The sequence below is a fragment of the Microtus oregoni genome, unplaced genomic scaffold (assembly GCF_018167655.1).
Source record: "Microtus oregoni isolate MIOR12 unplaced genomic scaffold, Mior012 000028F_ref0000031, whole genome shotgun sequence".
Classification (NCBI taxonomy): domain Eukaryota; kingdom Metazoa; phylum Chordata; class Mammalia; order Rodentia; family Cricetidae; genus Microtus; species Microtus oregoni.
In genome coordinates this window covers 2750547-2768747 of record NW_024543087.1, presented here as the reverse complement: position 1 = coordinate 2768747, position 18201 = coordinate 2750547, and the positions used below count along the sequence as shown (strand labels likewise).

Here is an 18201-nt window from a genome sequence, read left to right as displayed (position 1 = left end):
TTTTGTATATCAGCCATCTGTCCAATGTGAGGTTGGTGAAGAACTCTTCCCATTCTGTAGGCTGCTGTTTTGTCTTGTTGAGCATGTCATTTGCTTTACAGAAGCTTTTCAGTTTCAGGAGGTCTCATTCATTAATTGTTTCTCTCAGTGTCTGTGTTGCTGGGATTATATTTAGAAGTGATCTCCTGTGTCACTGCATTCAAGTGTAGTTCCCACTTTCTCTTCTATGAGATTCATTGTGGTTGGTTTTATGTTGAGGTCTTTGATCCATTTGGACTTGAGTTTTGTGCATGGCAACAGATTACAGATCTATTTGCATTCTTCTACATGCTGGTAGTCAGTTATGCCATGACCATTTGTTGAATATGTTTTCTTTTTTTTCATCTTATAGTTTTTCATTCTTTGTCAAAAATCAGGTGTTCATGGGTGTGTGGATTGATATCCAGGTCATCTATTTGGTTCCATTGGTCCTCCTGTCTGTTCTTATGTCAACACCAGGCTTTTTCAGTACTGTAGCTCTATAGAAGAGTGGGGGATTGTGATGCCTCCAGAAGCTTCTTTATTGTACAGGCTTGTTTTTGCTACCTTGGGTTTTTTACTTTTCCATATTTAGTTAAATACTGCTTTTTTGAGGTCTTTGAAGAATTTTGCTGGGATTTTGGTGGGCATTGCAACTGAATCTGTAGATTGCTTTTGGTAAGATTGCCATTTTTGGTGTGTTAAGTCTACCTACCCAAGAGCATGAGAGATCTTTCCATTTTCCAGGGTCTTTTTCAATTTTTTTCAAAGCTTTAAAATTCTTGTCATACAGGTCTTCCACTTGTTTGGTTAGAGTTACTTTGAGATATTTTATGCTATTTGTGGCTATTATGAAAGGTGATGTTTCTCTGATTTATTTCTCAGACCATTTATTATCAGTGTAAAGGAGGGCTACTGATTTCTTTGAGTTAACCCTGTATCCTGCCTCTTTACTGAAGGTGTTTATGAGTTGTTGGAGGTTCCTGGTAGCGCTCTTCACTTCTTGATTTATTTCTAGTCACATGGTATATGATGAATTCCAGAAGGTTTCCCTTTCATGCCAGTCAAAAGGATTCACTGCTCCTGCCTTCTGTCCTGTGTTCCTCATTGCAAAATCCTCAACTCTTCAGAGAGAGACCAGTTTGGCCCACTCAGGATGTGCTATGGATCCAGTCTCTGTGTTCTTCCAGATTTCACTCTCTAATATCCATGTGATGGTATTTGGAAAGAGAGTCTCTCTAGGGTTTACTTAGACAATGAAGGCGAAGCACCTATGATGGGATTAGTCACCGGAAGCACAAAGGTGAACTCTGGTTCCCTCTCCTCTCCTTCCCCTCTTTGTCTCCCTCAGCTGTACTGTGCCGGGTGAACACACATACCCTGCCATATGAGTTCTCCTCTCTCTCTCTCTCTCTCTCTCTCTCTCTCTCTCTCTCTCTCTCTCTCTCTCTCTCTCCTAGCTCTGTTTCTAGCTCTCTAGGGTATTTTGCAGTGGATGAGCACACACAATCTGCCATGTGAACTCTCTCTTCCCTCTCCAGTTTCTCCAGGCTGTATTGCAGTTGGCGAGCACACACCCTGCCACATGAATTCTCTCTCCCTTCTCCACTAACCAGCTCCCTCGGGTGCACTCGGGTGAGCACACACAAACCAGCCATGAGAGGACTCAGCAAGAAGAGGATTCTCAGAAAGCCCAGAAGCCTCCAGCAGACACCAGCTTCCCAGTGCCCATCTCCAGAACTGTGAAAAAGAGCATTTGTCGTGCTCTCTCTGTCTGCTGTCATTGCTACAACACCTTCACATCAGGAGCAACTGGGTGCAAACCCTAGATTGTCCACGTGACTAGTCTTGGCCGTATTTCACCCATGAACTGCTCCACCCTCAGCTCTGTATCCTGCCATGTTGCTGACTCTGGTCGATGGGATATCAGCAGGGGTGGCACAGACAGTGGCTTGAATACACACATGTGAATGGCTGGCCGTTGTTCAATACACACATGTGGTGATTGGCTGACCTACCTGCCTTTGTTATGGGAAGAACTTTGTTCCTTGTAGCAGACCAGAACCCAACTTCCAGCCAACATCCTGATGAGCACACCTCCGATCAGGTGGCCCACAGACCTGGGAGGCAGCAACAAATGCCAGTCATTGTGTATCAGCATCTGAAAGGGACATTGAGAAGCCACCTGGGAACCCCAAGACCCTGGGTGGATTTTCTTGAGAGCCCTAAGGTTCACTATGGAGCTGGCTGGCTGGGTTTTCTTACAGACATCACTTGCAGCTGCTGTTGCTGATCACATTCCCCAGGGTTGTTCTTGCAGCCCCTGCCTGGATACACGGACATGGATGCCCCATTTTGGGAGAACGCTCAGAGTGTTCTCACTGATATAATGAGTAGTGCTGGGATCTTCTGATTTACATAGTGCTTCCCGGCCCCTTTCCTTTTACACATCCCTACCCCGAGTGCAGCCCAGGTCTGTCTCTGCCAGATTTCCATCTAATATTAAGCCATGTAAAGAAGCTTTCCTTCATAGGGATTAATTAAGCCTGCAAATCTTTTCAGAATTCCATTTCAATATAATGAAGGGATGAGCCAGGCTCTATTCCTTACAGACTCCGTAGAGTGCCAAAGCCAATGAAGTTAGAAGAAAAAAGTCAACATTAAAATGGCGGCAAACCTGAAAGGGGCAAGATTTCACTAATGAGGTAAGTTGGAATGTTCTAGAAGAAAATCTGAAATGGCACAAAGTTGCCAAAAGGTCCTGAGAAGAAAACAGAGCTTTCTATGGGGAAAGGGAGAGTCTACGGGACCACATTGTTTTCTAACAAGCACTTGAAACTGTCCAAGTGTTAAATGTAGCAAAATAGACTGGGCCCATTAGATTCTAGGGGGAAAAAGAAATATCAATACAGACCTAATTAAAAAAGAAAACAGCAACAGAAAGATGAAAGCGTTCATCCAGACCCAACTCCATCTGAATCATATACATGACTCACATGTACGTGAGTCATGTCAAGTGTTTGGGTGTGATGCCCAGTGCTGAGAGTCCCAAGGCTCCAGTTGACAGTGCTAGGTGGTAATATTTATGACTAGCTTCTGTGGCTTGGGCTGTGCCATATCCTGCTGTCTCTCTTCCGCAGCACAACAGTTCTAGAAAGAGATTCCCTAGTCTACTGTTAAGACATATTATCCCAGCAGTACGGGACTCATGTGTGTGCACGCGCACATACGTGTGTCATTACAGACATAGTATCTTGGTTCAGAGTGGACATGGCTGTCCACAGATCATCATGTATGAGGCTTTCATTCTTCTCAAGGTTACATGTCATACTCATCTTTAATCAACCTGTCATGAAAAAGGCTTTCATTTTTTAAAAATGTTCTGTGTGTGCGTGTTTGGCCTGCATGTATGTCTATGTACTGAATGGAAAAAAGAAATAAAAAGGAAAGAAAACATGACTGGGTCTAGGTATTGTTAGGAGAAAGTTCACTGCAGATATGTGTGAGAGGCAGGGACAGCTGGGAAAGTCCCGAGGGGACAGTACCTGAGCAGGGTGCATGTGAGGAGCAGGGGAGGGAGTGGGGAGAGGGGAGAGGAGGAGAAACCAGGTGCAGCAACCAGGAGGCCCAAAGGTTCAAAGAAAGCAAACAACCAAAATGGTTGGATTATTGGAGAAGTTTAGGGTGGGGGGTGGGGTCTTCCAGCCAGGGAGGCTGTGTAACAGATAGAGACTGAGGGATGCTGGGAGAACCTGGTGGTTGGCATCCACTTTAAAATGTTATATAGCCACCTCAGCCATTAGTCCAGGTTTGAAACCTAACACGTGCACTGCCATGTAGTGCCCACGGAGGCCTGAAGAGGCCTCTGGATTTTCTGGAACTGTAGTTACAGATGGTTGTGAGCTACCAAGTGGGTGCTGGGATCAAACCTGGAACCTTTGAAAGAGTAGTTTTTTTTTTTTTAACCATTGAGCCATAAAGAAACCTTTTTAATCCATAGATGTTTAGGGAAAAGGCGTGGTGATAACGACACTGGGAAAATGACAAGCTACCTCTCTGCTTGCTGGTAGCTGTCACCCAGATGCAGCCTGAATTACCCCTTGGAGCCTACAGGGGCTCCAGGACGCTAACAGCAATTGTATCTGACAGTGTGGCTGAGAGTTAAAGGGCTCAAAGTCTAGACCCAGCCCTCTTCCCCACTGTAAAGCCAGACGTGCTCGCCTACTTCGGAAGTCCTAGCCAGGCTTCTCTGAACCGGGGGATGCTAGAAATAACTTAGGACAATGGTGTGGGAGAATTGTCTGTATTCTGTCAATCATGTTTTAAATAAACACTGATTTGCCAGGCAGGAAGTATAGGCGGGTCAACCAGACAGGAAGTAGAGGTAGGGCGATGAGAACAGGAGAATTCTGGGAAGAAGGAAGCTCTTTTTGCAGTCCTGTCTCAACCACCTAAGAAGCAAGATGTGATCCACCCCGCTGAAAAAGGTACCGAGCCACGTGGCTAACATAGATAAGAATATGGGCTATATAAGTTATAAGAGCTAATACAAAGCCTGAGCCAATAAGCCAATGGGTTTATATCTAATGCAGACTCTCTGAGATTTCTTTGGGACTTGCCGGCTGTCGGAACTGGGCAGGACAGAAACCCCAACACTCAGGCCCTCATGCTACAGGACAATGGTACTGTCACCTGGTTACTTATGTGGCAGTGGAGTTTGAACTCTGGGCTTTGTACACACCGAGCAAGTGCTCTGTCAGTGAGCCATAGTCCCTGTTCCCTGTCTCACAGAGTTTTCTCTCATTATGTAAATTCATACTGACCTTCTATTCACTGTCTCTCAGTCTGGCTTGGAACTAGTGATGCTCTTGTCCACTGTTCAGTATCTTTTCCTTGATAGGAAGCAGAATTGATTTACTTAAAAAGAGATCACACAAATCCCGAGAGGGAGATTTAATTAGGTTGGTTTGTTAAGCATTATTGCAGAAAAGGTATATTGGTGCAGTTTTTTTCCTTTAATTATTAATTTGTTTCTATCAAACTATGTGAACTCAAAGAAAAGGGAGCACAGTGGGGTTATAGGCAGTCACCACCATCCCTAAGTGCAAGGAAATCACATGCCACACGCCTTTAGTCTCACCAGCTGGGAGGCAGAGACAAGAGGATCTCTGTAAGCTCAAGACCATCTTGGTGTGGGGCACCCTTCTGTGTACTGTGAGTATGTTTTACTCTTTGGCCTATGGCAGGTCAGAATTCAGCTAGCAGGGAAATCCAAGCAGAGAGACAGGGAGAAAGAAGGCAGAGTCAGGGAGATGCCAGCAGCAAGATGTGTGCCTCATTCATGATAAAATATAAACTAATAGAGATGGATTAATTTAAGATGTAAAAGCTAGTTAATAATAAGCCTGAGCTAATAGGCCAAACAGTTTTCAACTAATATTAAGCCTCATAATGGTTATTCGGGAACTGGAGGGCAGGAGAGAAACCTCCAGTTACACCATCCTGGTCTACAAAGCAAGTTCTAGGATAGCCAGGGATACATATTTTGAAATGCCCTGTCTCAAAAACCAAAAAGAAAACAAAAAATAAATAAACACGAGAAAGCCAACCCAGAAGGAACAAGACACAAGATCTGGAAACAGAGGGTGAGAGCATGGGGACAAAGGTCGCCTCTGGTATGGGACAGAGGACATCTCTAGCATGGCAGGCATGGGCAAGGAAAGGATACAGTGCAGACCTGAGGGCCAGAGGCACCAAGAAGATTTCTCCAAGTAAAAAGTAAAAGAAAAATCTGATGTGGGCACCCTAAGGGGATGTTCAGTCCCCTGGAGAGAGACAGGAGGTTCTTCAAGTGACATCTGTTCCCAACTGTTGTAGTTTCTCCTGTCATAGCTGTTACCTGAGCCATGAAGGGCTATTCTAGCTCAGGGGCAGGGCAGGAGACGTGTGACATGGGGAACAGGTGGCAGATGCATACACGGGGGTCAAGAAGCAGAGAAAGGGGGTGCGAGTGTTGAGCGGGCTTCCTCTCCTCCTTTTACTCCTTTCATGGGATGGTGCCACTCACGTCTGGGGAAATTCTTTCCTGCTCAATTAATGCTCAGGCCAAGTGGCTGCAGAGTCACTGAGAAACATTCTCATTAAGGACTTCGGTGCTTCTGTGTAGACTATATTTATGTGTATATATTATGTGGGCATGTATATAAGCACAGGAGCCCTAGGAGGCCAGAAGAGGCCGTCAGATCCCCTGGAGCTGGAGGTACAGGCAGTTGCAAGTGGCCCAGTGTGAGGCAAGGCATCCGATGTGGATGCTGAGAACCAAGCTCAGACCGTCCCTCTGCAAGAGCAGTGTGTGCTCTTAACCGCTGCCATCTCTCCAGCCTCTACTCTTGTTAATCTAACCAAGCTGACGGCTGCAGCTGGAAACAAGCTCCTTCTGCAGCTGCAGAAGAGTCAAATGGGGGCTGTTGTTTTCCTGAGAGGAGGGGAATGAAGAGGTTCTGATTTCCACAGCTAACCCCGTTCTGTTCTTTAGAGTATGAGCTTCTATAACTCAGTGGGGAAAAATGAATAATTAAAGAAAACGAACTGTACTAATTTAAATGTCCCTCACTACAAGTCCTTAACAAATTAACTTAATTAAACTGGTTTCTCCCTGGGTTTGCACAGTTTTGTTTTGTTTTCCTCTTTTCGGGTATATGAATCCTCTTCCTGGCAGGGAAGAGATTTTGATCTTCTCTGTCTCTGCGGGAGGTCTGGGGAAAAGGGATGGGGAGGAGGCATGGAGAGACCTGAGCCTCAGGTCTCCCCTCACAACCTGCTAGCTGTGTGGACTCTGTTGTCAGAACTCTGAACCCGTGTCTTCCCAGTTGATTCATGACGTCATGTTCATCAAGCTGCCACGTCACTGGGACAGAATTCTTGACAAATGCAATTTAAGGGGGGATCATTTAGGTTTACGGTTTCGGGGTGTCAGCCCATAGCGTGAGGCGCCATCAGTTACAGATTCACAGTGAGGCCGAATACCACGGCAGGGGAGAACATGTGGTAGGGGCCACCCGCCTCGTGATGGATAGAGGAAGGGATTCTTTGGAACTTCCCAAAAGACCCTCTGAGAGACCTACCTCCCCCAGTTAAGGCCTCTGGTATCATTCCCAACAACTCCCAGAAGAGCACAGCCAGCTGAAGACCAAGCGTGGGGACATTTTCCATTCAAAGCCCTCTGCTTTTGAAGACAGCTCATCCTGTTTCCTCTGCTCCGACAGAATGCTTGAGATGTGGTGTTTCAACCTGTAGGGATTTATTGGGAGGGAAGCTCAGCCTGCCCAGAACCTTCTCACTGAGAAGGAAGGGGTGCAAGAGGACATTGTGGAAACGGAGGAGAGCTTGCTTTCACCACACACCCACTTTCAGGGAAAGCCCCTGTCCATTCACAGCAACAGAGCCTCTACAAGGCCCCACCTCTCATCTCTGCTGCTTTGGGAGCTGAGTTCCCAAAGCACACGGATTCTGGGGAGGCCTTGGTATCGTGGAACGATCGTATTGCCAAAGGGTGTATTTGGAGTCTGACCACAGCAGGTGCCCAGGAAGTCACAGCTATGAAGTACTGCGAACAAGCATGGGTGTGTGCGCCTTCTGTTGCTCGGTAAGAAGCCCCCATCAGCAGTCAGGAAAGCACTATTTTCCATTCGGGGGTGAGAATCCAGGAGCCTTGATTCATTGGACTTTCAACCTTTCTGTACACTCTCCCCCTCTTCCAGTCTGCCCAAGAGGGGACCACTCCTATCTCTGCAGCCACAGGCACATGACTCCCCATCCCACCCACCCGTGGTTCTTCTAGTGTGCCCATGAGGTCCCTGTGTTGTCCTGTCTCTGAAGTCTCCTTTTCCCTCACTGTGCTAATTTCCCCGTCGTTGTGACCACACACCTGATGGAAACTCACAGTAGGAAGGTTTGTTTGGGCTCATGGTTTGACGGTGCAGCCCATGGTGGTGGGGTGGGCAGGGCGGCAGGCATGGCTCTCGCTGATACCTCACCTCACTTCTTGAGGAACCAGAAGCAGGGAGGAAGGAACACTGTGCTCACTGCTTCCCCGTCCTGTCTGTTCAGTTCTGGACTGCAGCTTGTGGGATAGTGCAGCCTTCACACAGGGCAGTTAACCTCTCTAGAAACACCCTCACAGACATGCCCAGAGCTGTGTCTTCTAGGTGGTTCTAAATCCAGTCAAATTGACAAGACAGAAGTCTCGGGAGCGCTTCACCCAAATGGGAGGTTGTGACTATGATTCTCATTTTACGGATTGAGTAAGTGAGACTTAGATTAAATACTCTGCCCCAGGTTGGGAAATGCTGGGCTCCAAATAACTGCTTCACATGGAACTGGTGATGGATTTCATGACATAAATTTCATAAACCACCCAGTATGGATCTCATACAAAGAAATTTGTGCATCTCAGTTCAGACTACTCTATAAGCAGCGAAGAGAAATAATAAGAAATACAGTGCCTCCACTCAGAGCCTGGCTTCTGTGCAGGGGACTCGGACTCGGCTGATCTCTAGGGCTGACACCCAGTCATCACTGTGAGTGGAGGCTGCCCCAGGGAGCCACCGTGAGCCATGAGCACTTCCAAGCTGCGTGAGCTCTTACTTTCAAGGTGTAGACACATAAATGGGGTGTCTCATAAACAGTGACAATCTGCTCTGTTGACAGTGAAACCTAAAGGTAGAACTCACATCTTCCTTCAAAATGGTGCCACGATACCATCTGCTCTGACTGGGAGCTGGGGTCAAAGTGGCTATGCAGCCTAGCCTACGTGACAAGTTCTAAGCTAGTGAGAAACCCTCTAAGAGAAAAGGATGACCATGCCTCAAGAACAGTACCCAAGGCTGTCTCTAACCTCTCCATGCACATCCCATGAGCAGGCACACATGTGCACCTCGTGAACATTCACATGCACACCTGTGCACACACCTACACATGCACACACACAAAGAGAGAGAGGAGAGAGAGAATTAGCACCCATAACAGTTGCAGGGTTTGGGGAGAGGGGTATTGGGGCATGAGTTCTAAGGAGATGCCCAACCCATATCCAGCACTACTGGACTAAAGCCAAGTTAGCCGGCGTCTCCGAGGTTGCTTTGCCCCCTGTAAGATGGTTATAATTCATATCCAGCATCTAAGGTTTTGAGAAGTTGGGAGATGTGGTTGACAGAAGAGTCCCACACAGTGTGTGAATTGGGATTGTTCTCGTAACGGTTGGTACTAGAAGTCATAATGACAGAGCTCTGTGTCAGTGACATTAAGCTTTGATGGTGGTAATCCAGGGCAGGGAACCTGGCGGAGAACTTGAGGGCACCAAGCCAGATGCTGATGTTGGGAAACGTCGTTCCCATCAATACCCTAACATTTGCTTCGTCCTTGAGCCTCACACCCTTGTTGACACAGAGGCCATTAGGGAACAGTGGGCAGCCTTGGAAGTAATGGGCTGGAAGGAGGTGGCAGCTGGATTTCCTCTTGAGATGATAGTGTTATGGCCAATCTCAGGCTGTCACGAAGGTCGCCGACATCTGCAGCAGCGTTGGGTTGGGATCAGGTCCCCTGTCGCTCTTGAGCCCACCCTTGGAAACAGTGCCAGGTCCAAAGCTTAACACTAAAGTTTCCCACGAGGTCTCAAAGGCTTCTATGGAACCCAGGAACCAGCGTCAGTGGCATCAGTTGGCCTTGCGGATCATGCTGTCTGAGGGAAACGCAACAGTCTTCTTTCCAGGGACAAGGGGCAGCCATGTGAAAAGCACAGGACCAGGACGGCCCATCAGCATTGAGCCTGCCTGGACCAAAGTTCTGACTTGCTGCTGCTTCTCTAGGGAAAACAAGCATCTGGTTGTCTACAAAAGCCAGGCTGCTGTATGCTGCCTGCCTTTGAGGTGGCCGTGGTCTGCCCAGCCTGCTTAATTAATATGTAGGTTAAATGGATAGCAATGAAGGATTATGCACATTGCCCATCAAATGGAACAGGGGGAGGCCATTAAAAACAGAACTAAAATTCTGATGTAGACTGGAAATGTCAAGTTACAAATTGTTAACCAGAAAAGCAAGATACCATACTGAATATTTAATAGTGGCCAGTGCTTACAAGTGGAAAAAACATGAGGGCATGTGTGTATGCACCCCCAAAGTCAGGAAAGCAACACCTCCAGGCTCTCTCAACATGGGCTACAGACCAATGTGCAGCAATGTAAACCTGTTTACTATGCGTGTGTGTGTGGGGGTGGGGTATTTTCAATAACCTTTTAATTTATATTCCCAGCTTTCTTCATCTAACGGGTACCTTCTGTGTCATTTTTAAACTTGCAAAAGGGGGTGCCCAGAACAGGCACAGTCAAACCTGTACTGTTTTAAAGGGGACAAAACCGAGAACTCAAACAGTAGGGGGCAGGATAGATGAACCGTGCACATTCACACGGGCAGCATTCACCAGCCCAAGGCTGTCACGCTGAAGCTGATGCCCCCCTCAACCCCTCTGCCTTGGGTCTTCCAAGCTCCTGATGGCTTGGATCCCACAGTAACTTGGCTTTAGTTACGCAGATATCTCTGAGGGTCCAAGCCCAAATCTCCACCAGATGAGCCCAGGATCCCAGAACCCCAGGTCTCACACGCACTGCCACCTAGAAGAACTCAATAAGCCACTGTGCTTCGGAAACAAACCCCTTTCTGCATGAAATTGTTATAAACATGGGGAATCGTGTTTTACTGTGTTTTTTCATTTGCCTGTTTGAGTCAGGATCTCACATGGCACAGGCTGGCCTTAAACTCCATTATGTAGAAAGACTGACCTTGGCCTCTGACCCTCGTGCCTCTACCTCCGCCACGCTGGGATTCCCATTAGGAGCCACCACATCTGGTTTTATGCAGTGGTAGAGATTCTACCCAAGGCTCTGTGCAGGCCGAGCCAACACTTTACAAACTGAGCTACAGCCCAGCCAGTTTGTATCTTGAGACCAGATCTCTCTACGGAGCCCAAGATAGCCTCCAAATCATAGCAATCTTTCTCTACGAGCCTTCAGATACCAGGACTATTAGAGGCCACCACACCCATCTGGTTTGCTTTCTTTCTATAAAAGTGAATCACAGAACCCTATCTATAGCATTGTTGAAAACAGAAAACTCTAATACACACACACACACACACACAATACACAACACAACAAAAACCCATGGGAAGGAGGTTGTGGTGACTTGAAGAGGAATGACCTCCATAGGCTCACAGATTTGAAGGGGAGTGATCTCCATAGGCTATAGTTTGAAGGGGAATGACCTCCACAGGCTCACAGATTTGAAGGGGAATGACCTCCATAGGCTATAGTTTGAAGGGGAATGACCTCCGTAGGCTCACAGATTTGAAGGGGAATGACCTCCGTAGGCTATAGTTTGAAGAGGAATGACCTCCATAGGCTATAGTTTGAAGGGGAGTGACCTCCATAGGCTATAGTTTGAAGGGGAATGACCTCCGTAGGCTCACAGATTTGAAGGGGAATGACCTCCGTAGGCTATAGTTTGAAGGGGAATGACCTCCGTAGGCTCACAGATTTGAAGGGGAATGACCTCCGTAGGCTCACAGATTTGAACGTTTGGCCATCAGGGAGTGGCACTACTACTCGAGAGGAATTAGGTGTGGCCTTTTTGGAGGAATCATGTCACTGGGGGTGTGCTTTGCGATTGCAAAAGTCCAAGCCGGTGCTAGTGTCTCTCCTCCTGCTGCCAGCAGATCTGGATGTAGAACTCTCAGCTACCGTGTCTGCCTGCGTGGCACCCTGCTTTACCACCACGACGATGAGCTAAGCCTCCGAAACCATAGCCAGCACCAGTGAAATGTTTTCCTTTACCAGAGTTGTCATGGTGGTGTGTCTTCACAGAACACTGACTACGACAGAGGCATAGTTAGAGAAGAGAGCGGTAGTGCTGAAATCACGGAGGACCTGACATTGTCACAGCTGTAAATACCTGCCTGCCTGTTGCTCGTATTAGCATATGTGCTATTTCTAACCTCTAGAAACTTAACATTAAGAGAAGAATAAGTGACATTGGTTATTTCTATAGAAATACAGGTGGAAGGGCATGTGTGTCTTGTGCTCTGCTGGCCTGCCACGTAGGTTCCAGCGAGGACCCCCCTTGGGGTTGAAATGGGAAGGTTGTCCATTGCTTTATCACGGTGACCTGAGAAGAGGGTTTGATTGTATAGTGTCCACCACATGACGGGACCGTGAGGTGGGGGCTCTTCATGTCTCAGTGGACCGGAGAGGGTTTCCCTCCTGTTTTTCCCTTATTCAGCCTGGGACTCACTGTGAATGGTGCCAACACACTCAGTGTGGGTCTCCCTTCCTTGGTTAATCCAATCTGGAAACCCCTTGAAGGCCCATGCAGAGCTGTGTCTCCCAACTGATTCTAAGGCCGGCCTAGCTGGCTATGGAAAAGCAGCCCTGTTTTCCCAGCCCCTCACCCCTGCTTCTGCGGCTCCTCTCAGTTTCCACCGTGTCTCTTCCTCCTTTCCCTGCTGAAGATTGACGTCCCTGCCTTCACACGCTAAGAATCAGAAATGGGAAGTCATGTCAGTGGTAAGTAATGATGGCGGCCATATTGCTCAAACGAAACAGTTCCAGCAAAGACCTCTGGCCAGGTCAAGCTGGTTTATTCTGCACCTCGCCCCCCAGATGAAGTGGACGCTTGTCCTTTGCCATCCGGAACTCTCGAGCGGTGAGATAACTGGATGGATCGAAGCAGCAAACAGGAAAGCATCGTGGTCACGAGGCATGGCCGGCAAGTGGGGCAGGTCCACCCAGGTGGCTACAGATCACAGCCGTCCAGCCACCTCTCCAGGGTGTCAGACAACTGGCAGTTCCTGGACCAGACGGGCCTGCAAGCGGAAGGCCAGAGAACGGTCAGCGGTGGCTCGTTAGAGCCAGGGCTTGGGGTCCTCAGAGCTACACAGTTCATACCTAGCCCTGGGACATTTGTGTCTCCCCACTGTGGACACGTTTCCTCAGGCTTTTGTGGGTTTTGGTGCTCAACCTGGTGTGGATGTAGGTGCTTACTCCATAGTGTGCCCACACTACCCTTGCTTCACACGGGAACCCCACCCAGTTGGGGCACCACAGCCTTGTGATGTGTTCCTCTGAAAGAGCTTCAGAGAGTTCGCCTAGGCCAGGGTCCCGGCTGTGTCCTAACGCTGGACTCCTTCCACCTGTCTGTGTACCTACTTCATCTAAAACGTCTTCCCTCTTCATTTTTCCTGGCATTTGACTGATCCTTCAGCCTTATCTCCTCATATTCCCCAGTGGTCCTTCCCCTTGCATTCCAGTCCTGAATGCAAGGCCACATCTGGATCCAAGTCCCCAACCACATCTACTCCTGCTCCTCAGCCTTGCATGGCTCCGCTCATCTTCGGCAGGGGGAAACCGTACTAGGCCATGATCCCTGGCCCCTTGTAGCTAAGGAGTAGCAGAAAACACACACATCCACATTCCCAGAAATACCATGGCTCTTCACAGCTCAGTGGCAGGTGGTGTGGAGGGGGGCGGCCCCCAGGACTTTGGATTGTCTCTCCTCTTGTTCACACGGCACAGAAGGGTGACTCGGTCCGAGCTGTGGCAGATCCACGGCCTGTCAGCTTACTTAGAGCCTGCCTTATCAGGAGTCTGGACAATAAGGCATCTCAGCCAGCGCGGCCCAGCTTACTGCTCCACGGTGCCACACAACAAAGATGACTTCAACTCATTAGCGTTAATCCCAGGCTCAGCCGAGCTCGCCAATTAATCAGAAAACCCACACCACGTATGAAGGGAGACGCTTATCATTAACAAGGAGATTCCACCATTGGGTGCAGTCTGCTCTGTTAGCAGTGAAATCGCATAATCCGATTCATGATGTTGGCAACAATAAGCAGGCTTAGCAGGAGTTAAAGCTCCATAGCACCTACCTTGCTTTGATATCAAAATTAATTACAAAGGAATCCAAAATTTAAGCTTAAAAGGATAAAGTCATAAAAATTCTATTGTAAAAATACTTAGCCAGAGAATCAAGGGCTTGCTTGGTGTCAGCAGTGTTCTGATACTGAGAAAACATGTATGGAGTTCTTGTCAAGCTTCTGCTATAGATCCCTTAGATTCCTGTGCACCTGCATTTTCACGAGTGTGCAGAAGTACATGTCTGTGGGTGTGCACGTGTGTGTGTATGTATGCACGTGGAAATCAGGGGATAAAAGCAGTGTTGCTCCTCAGTCATTGTCCACCTTGTCTTTGGAGACAGGGTCTCCCATTGGTCTGGAACTGGCTGGCCAGTGAGTTCCAGAGACCCACCCTTCACCTCCCAGCACTGGGATTACGAGTGTGTGTCACCATACTTAACATTTTTTAAAACATGGGTTCTGAGGATCAAACTTGGGTCCTTGTTCTCTCAAGGCAAGTACTGTACCATCTGAGCTGTCTCCTCAGTTCTTAAAGACATTTCTAAGAATGGAGTTTACATAGACCCAGAAGCCACAAGAGAGAAGGCAGAGGGATTTGATTCTAAGAAACTGTTAGGTCTCATCTAGGATGAAGATGCTGTCAACAGTCAGAACACAAATGACAATCCTAAGAAAACAACCCCCACAGATGTGATTATGAGCATTTAATAGCCCTGGTTTATAAAGGAAGCATTAAAAATAAGTAAGAAGGGGCTGGAGAGATGGCTTGGCAGTTAAAACATACATTGGACCAGAGTCCATTTCCCTACAACCACAAGAGCTCACAATTGCCTCTAACTCCAGCTCCAGGGAGCACAATGGCCTCTTCTAGCATTGCACACACACACACACACACACACACACACAAACACACACACACACCCCATAGCCCCATATACCACACACACACACCACACATGCATACCATACATACCACACACACCACACATACATACCATACATACCACACACATAACACACACACAACACATACATACCATACATACCACACACACATAACACACACACCACACATATATACCATACATACCACACACTCATAACACACACACCACATACACTACAGACACCACACACACCATACATACGTACCATTATATCACACACATGCTATACACACGCCACACATACTACACACACGCACATAGACACACACCACACATGCACCACACACCACACACACACAGTTATTAATGTGAGCCACGGTGTTGACTCGTCGTTGTCACCCTCACTTAAGCACACCGAGAGCACACGCCTCTAAATGTCTTCAGAATAGTACCTCCACGGAGCTTCCACTGAGCAGGGACTCTGAGTGTGGGCAGCACCATCCCATGGACTAAAGGTCCTGGGTTGACCAAAAGGAAAATAAAGCTGAGAACCGGAATTCACCTCCTGTTACTTCCTGAGTGTGACTACCACGTGACTGGCCACCTCCCACACTCCCACCACCGCGACTGCCCTGCCACGAGAGCCTGAGCTCCTCAAACTGTGAACCAGATGCATTGGGTTTCTTCCTGCCCTCGGCTGCTTCTGTCGGGAACCTGGTCACAGCCAGAGAAGGGCCCCAAACAGCCTTGTTGAGCCTCCAGCACAGGCTGCAAAGGACATGCCACTTACCATGCGCCCATCCCTTCTTTTCCTTTCACGATTTTCTTGGCACATTCGATCGTATCCTTTAAGTTTGGGTTCAATAACGCTGCAAAGAGAAGGAATCCGAATGATGCCGTGGCGTTCGGTGACAGCTAGCATGCCTTTCTACCACAAAACCTCACTTCCCATTGCTGGCCCATGCAGCCGGCCATTGAAGACACAGGCAGGGGACCCAAGGCCTGTGGTTTCCAATCTGGGACTTTAGAGAGCAGCGTGGAGAGGGAACAGAGGCTTCTGGATCTTCTGGTGCAGCCTGGGTGGAGACCGATGTGTGGGTGTAGGCCCACCAGAAGCTGAAGGCCCTGGACCACCGCTATTGACCAGGGTGGGGGAGATGCTCTCTCTTTGATGAAGCCTGGGGGTGCTGAGACTAACACTTAGACCCTCGGCTGCAGAAACACCTGATATTAGGGAGACCACGCCTGGCCTCTTGGTACTTAGGAGCCCCTTCAATTGTGTCTGCCCCAGCTCCACTCACCAGCCATGTGGCCTTGGGTGTGGACTCACTGCTTCTGGGCCCCAGTTTGCCCATTTATAGAATGGGAAGAGAAGCAATACATGCTCCCGAGAGGCTGCTGTGAGCACTGAGTGAACTGATACCTGCACAGGCTCAGGGAAGTACCTAACGAAGTCCCTAGAAGCTCGCAGAGCACAGGAGTGGATCCTAGCCAGCTGCTTGCTCAAGGCCACAGGTTCTTAGGTCCCTTTAAGGGTGGCAGATATGCTCCCTTTGGAGCCAGTACCTGTCTCCTCCCTACAACTACCTCTGACTGTCATGGTGACAGTATGGGTCGCCTGTGGAGCTAATGCTGCAGCATGGGTGACCAGAAAGAGCAATCTTTTCCCACTCTCAAGCAGCGTGGGTTCTACGGCTTGCTCCTGCTTCCAACATCCCAGCCTTCCCAGCACCTTCTGGGCCTGTCTGGCCTTGGTCCCGTCACTCTTTCTTCTCAGGCTAGCATGCCCTTCTCAGCATTCCCTGTCAGGGTCCCTACCTCCTAGGGAAAAGCTTTAGACACATCCCAGGCCAGTTCCCTCCAACACGTAGGCTCTGCAGCCTCCAGCGCCCCGAGGGATGGAAAGGAAGGGACCCACCAGAGCAGGACACACTGCAGAGGTTCTTGCCATGATCACACCAGTCGCTGTCTCGGATCTGAAAGAGGCCAAAGCCAGTGTAGCCAGCTTTTGAGTTCTCATAGACAGCCGAGGGGTTGAACTTGCTCTCAAAATAAGCCAGGCACACCCCTAAGAGGTGAAACAGCAAGGGTTGTGAGAAGATGCCGGGTGCAGGGTAGGGGTTGCAGGGTGGAGAGCGGAGATCGAGGAGGCGAGGAGAGACGGGCTGCAAGGGTCCTACTCACAGTTCTCAAGGCTGTAGCCCTCAAAATAATTCAAGCCTCCATCACGGAGCCTCTTAGCCACTACGCAGCGCCCCAAGATGGAAGCTCCAATGGGAGTCAGCAAGTAGCTGATGAGCAGAAGAGTCAGGTACACCTGCATCTTCTCCGCGCTCTGGTGGCTCAGGGCTGTGGATGCCAGCTGCATAGACGGTCTAGGGCAGCTTCTTCCAAGGTCACAGGGACACTGGACTTCCCGGAGAAAAGAGAGGCACTGGAGAAGGCGGGATTCAGGGCCTCTAGGAAAAAACAGCATCACTGCCTACCTGTGATGAAGGGATCTTCCCCTCCTTGACTCTTTTCTCCTGCAGCATGGGTTCCTGAGGTCATCTCACCCAGACCTCCCATTTCCAAAGGAAACTACACTCCGGAAGTTCTCTGCCTTCCAGAAGGACCCAGTGGCTTCTTGGATTCTAGCCCTGCCATTTTGTTACATCAGTTGATGTGGATGCTCAAGTCCTTTCCTGCCCCTTGATTCAGTTCAGTCTATTGTGAAAGGAAAACTCACTATGGACATTTTGGGGAGAAGGAGAAGAAGATGAGAAGGGAGACAAGAAGGAAGAGAAGGAAGGAAAGGGGGAAGAGAAAGAGGAAGAAGAGGAGAAAGAGGAAAAGGAGAAAAGAGGAGGATGAGAAAGAGCAGAGGAAGAGGAGGAGGGAGAGGAGGAGAAAGAGGAGGAAGGAGAGGAGATAGGAGAGGAAGAGAAAGAGGAGGAAGGGAGGAGGGAGAGGAGGAGGGAGAGGAAAAGGTGAAAAGAGGAGGATGAGAAAGAACAGAGGGAGAAGATGAGGGAGAGGAGGAGGGAGAGGAGGAGGGAGAGGAGGGAGAGAAGGAGGGAGAGGAAGAGGAAGAAGGAGAGGAGGGAGAGAAGAAGGGAGAGGAGGAGGGAGAGAAGGAGGAACAGGAGGAGGGAGAGGAGGGAGAGAAGGAGGGAGAAGAGGAGGGAGAGGTGGGAGCGAAAGAGGGAGAGAAGGGAGAGGAGAAGGGAGAGGAGAAGGGAGAGGAGAAGGGAGAGGAGGAGAGAGAGGAGGGGAGAAAGGGGAGGAGGGAGAGGAGGAGGACAACTTGCTGTGTGTGGTCATCGAGCACCACCATGCCCCTTGTTGGTTTAGTTC

The 18201-nt window shown here is 48.8% G+C and overlaps 1 protein-coding gene and 1 long non-coding RNA gene across 2 annotated transcripts; both read right to left on the bottom strand.

Moving 5' to 3' along the window:
- Window positions 1-1248: 1248 nt before the first annotated feature.
- LOC121464205 lies at window positions 1249-7234 on the bottom strand. Its single transcript, XR_005976499.1, has 3 exons — window positions 7143-7234; window positions 2037-2138; window positions 1249-1289 (listed from the first exon to the last, which is right to left on the bottom strand). It is a non-coding gene; the product is annotated as an uncharacterized LOC121464205 (long non-coding RNA).
- A 5543-nt stretch (window positions 7235-12777) lies between these two features.
- On the bottom strand, window positions 12778-17297 carry Lyzl4 (lysozyme like 4). Its single transcript, XM_041676717.1, has 4 exons — window positions 17050-17297; window positions 16784-16933; window positions 15656-15734; window positions 12778-12928 (listed from the first exon to the last, which is right to left on the bottom strand). The coding sequence occupies exons 1-4, from the start codon at window positions 17231-17233 to the stop codon at window positions 12859-12861; spliced, it is 483 nt and encodes a 160-aa protein (XP_041532651.1). The 5' UTR covers window positions 17234-17297; the 3' UTR covers window positions 12778-12858.
- Between the last annotated feature and the right edge of the window lie 904 nt (window positions 17298-18201).

Coding starts and splice junctions, on each gene's coding strand:
- Lyzl4 (XM_041676717.1), bottom strand. CDS start 17,233: ATGCAGCTGGCATCCACAGCCCTGAGCCACCAGAGCGCGGAGAAGATG. Junction 15,735..16,783: donor CTGCAGTGTGTCCTGCTCTG/GTGGGTCCCTTC, acceptor TTCTCTTTGCAG/CGTTATTGAACCCAAACTTA. Junction 12,929..15,655: donor AAAGAAGGGATGGGCGCATG/GTAAGTGGCATG, acceptor TTCCGCTTGCAG/GCCCGTCTGGTCCAGGAACT.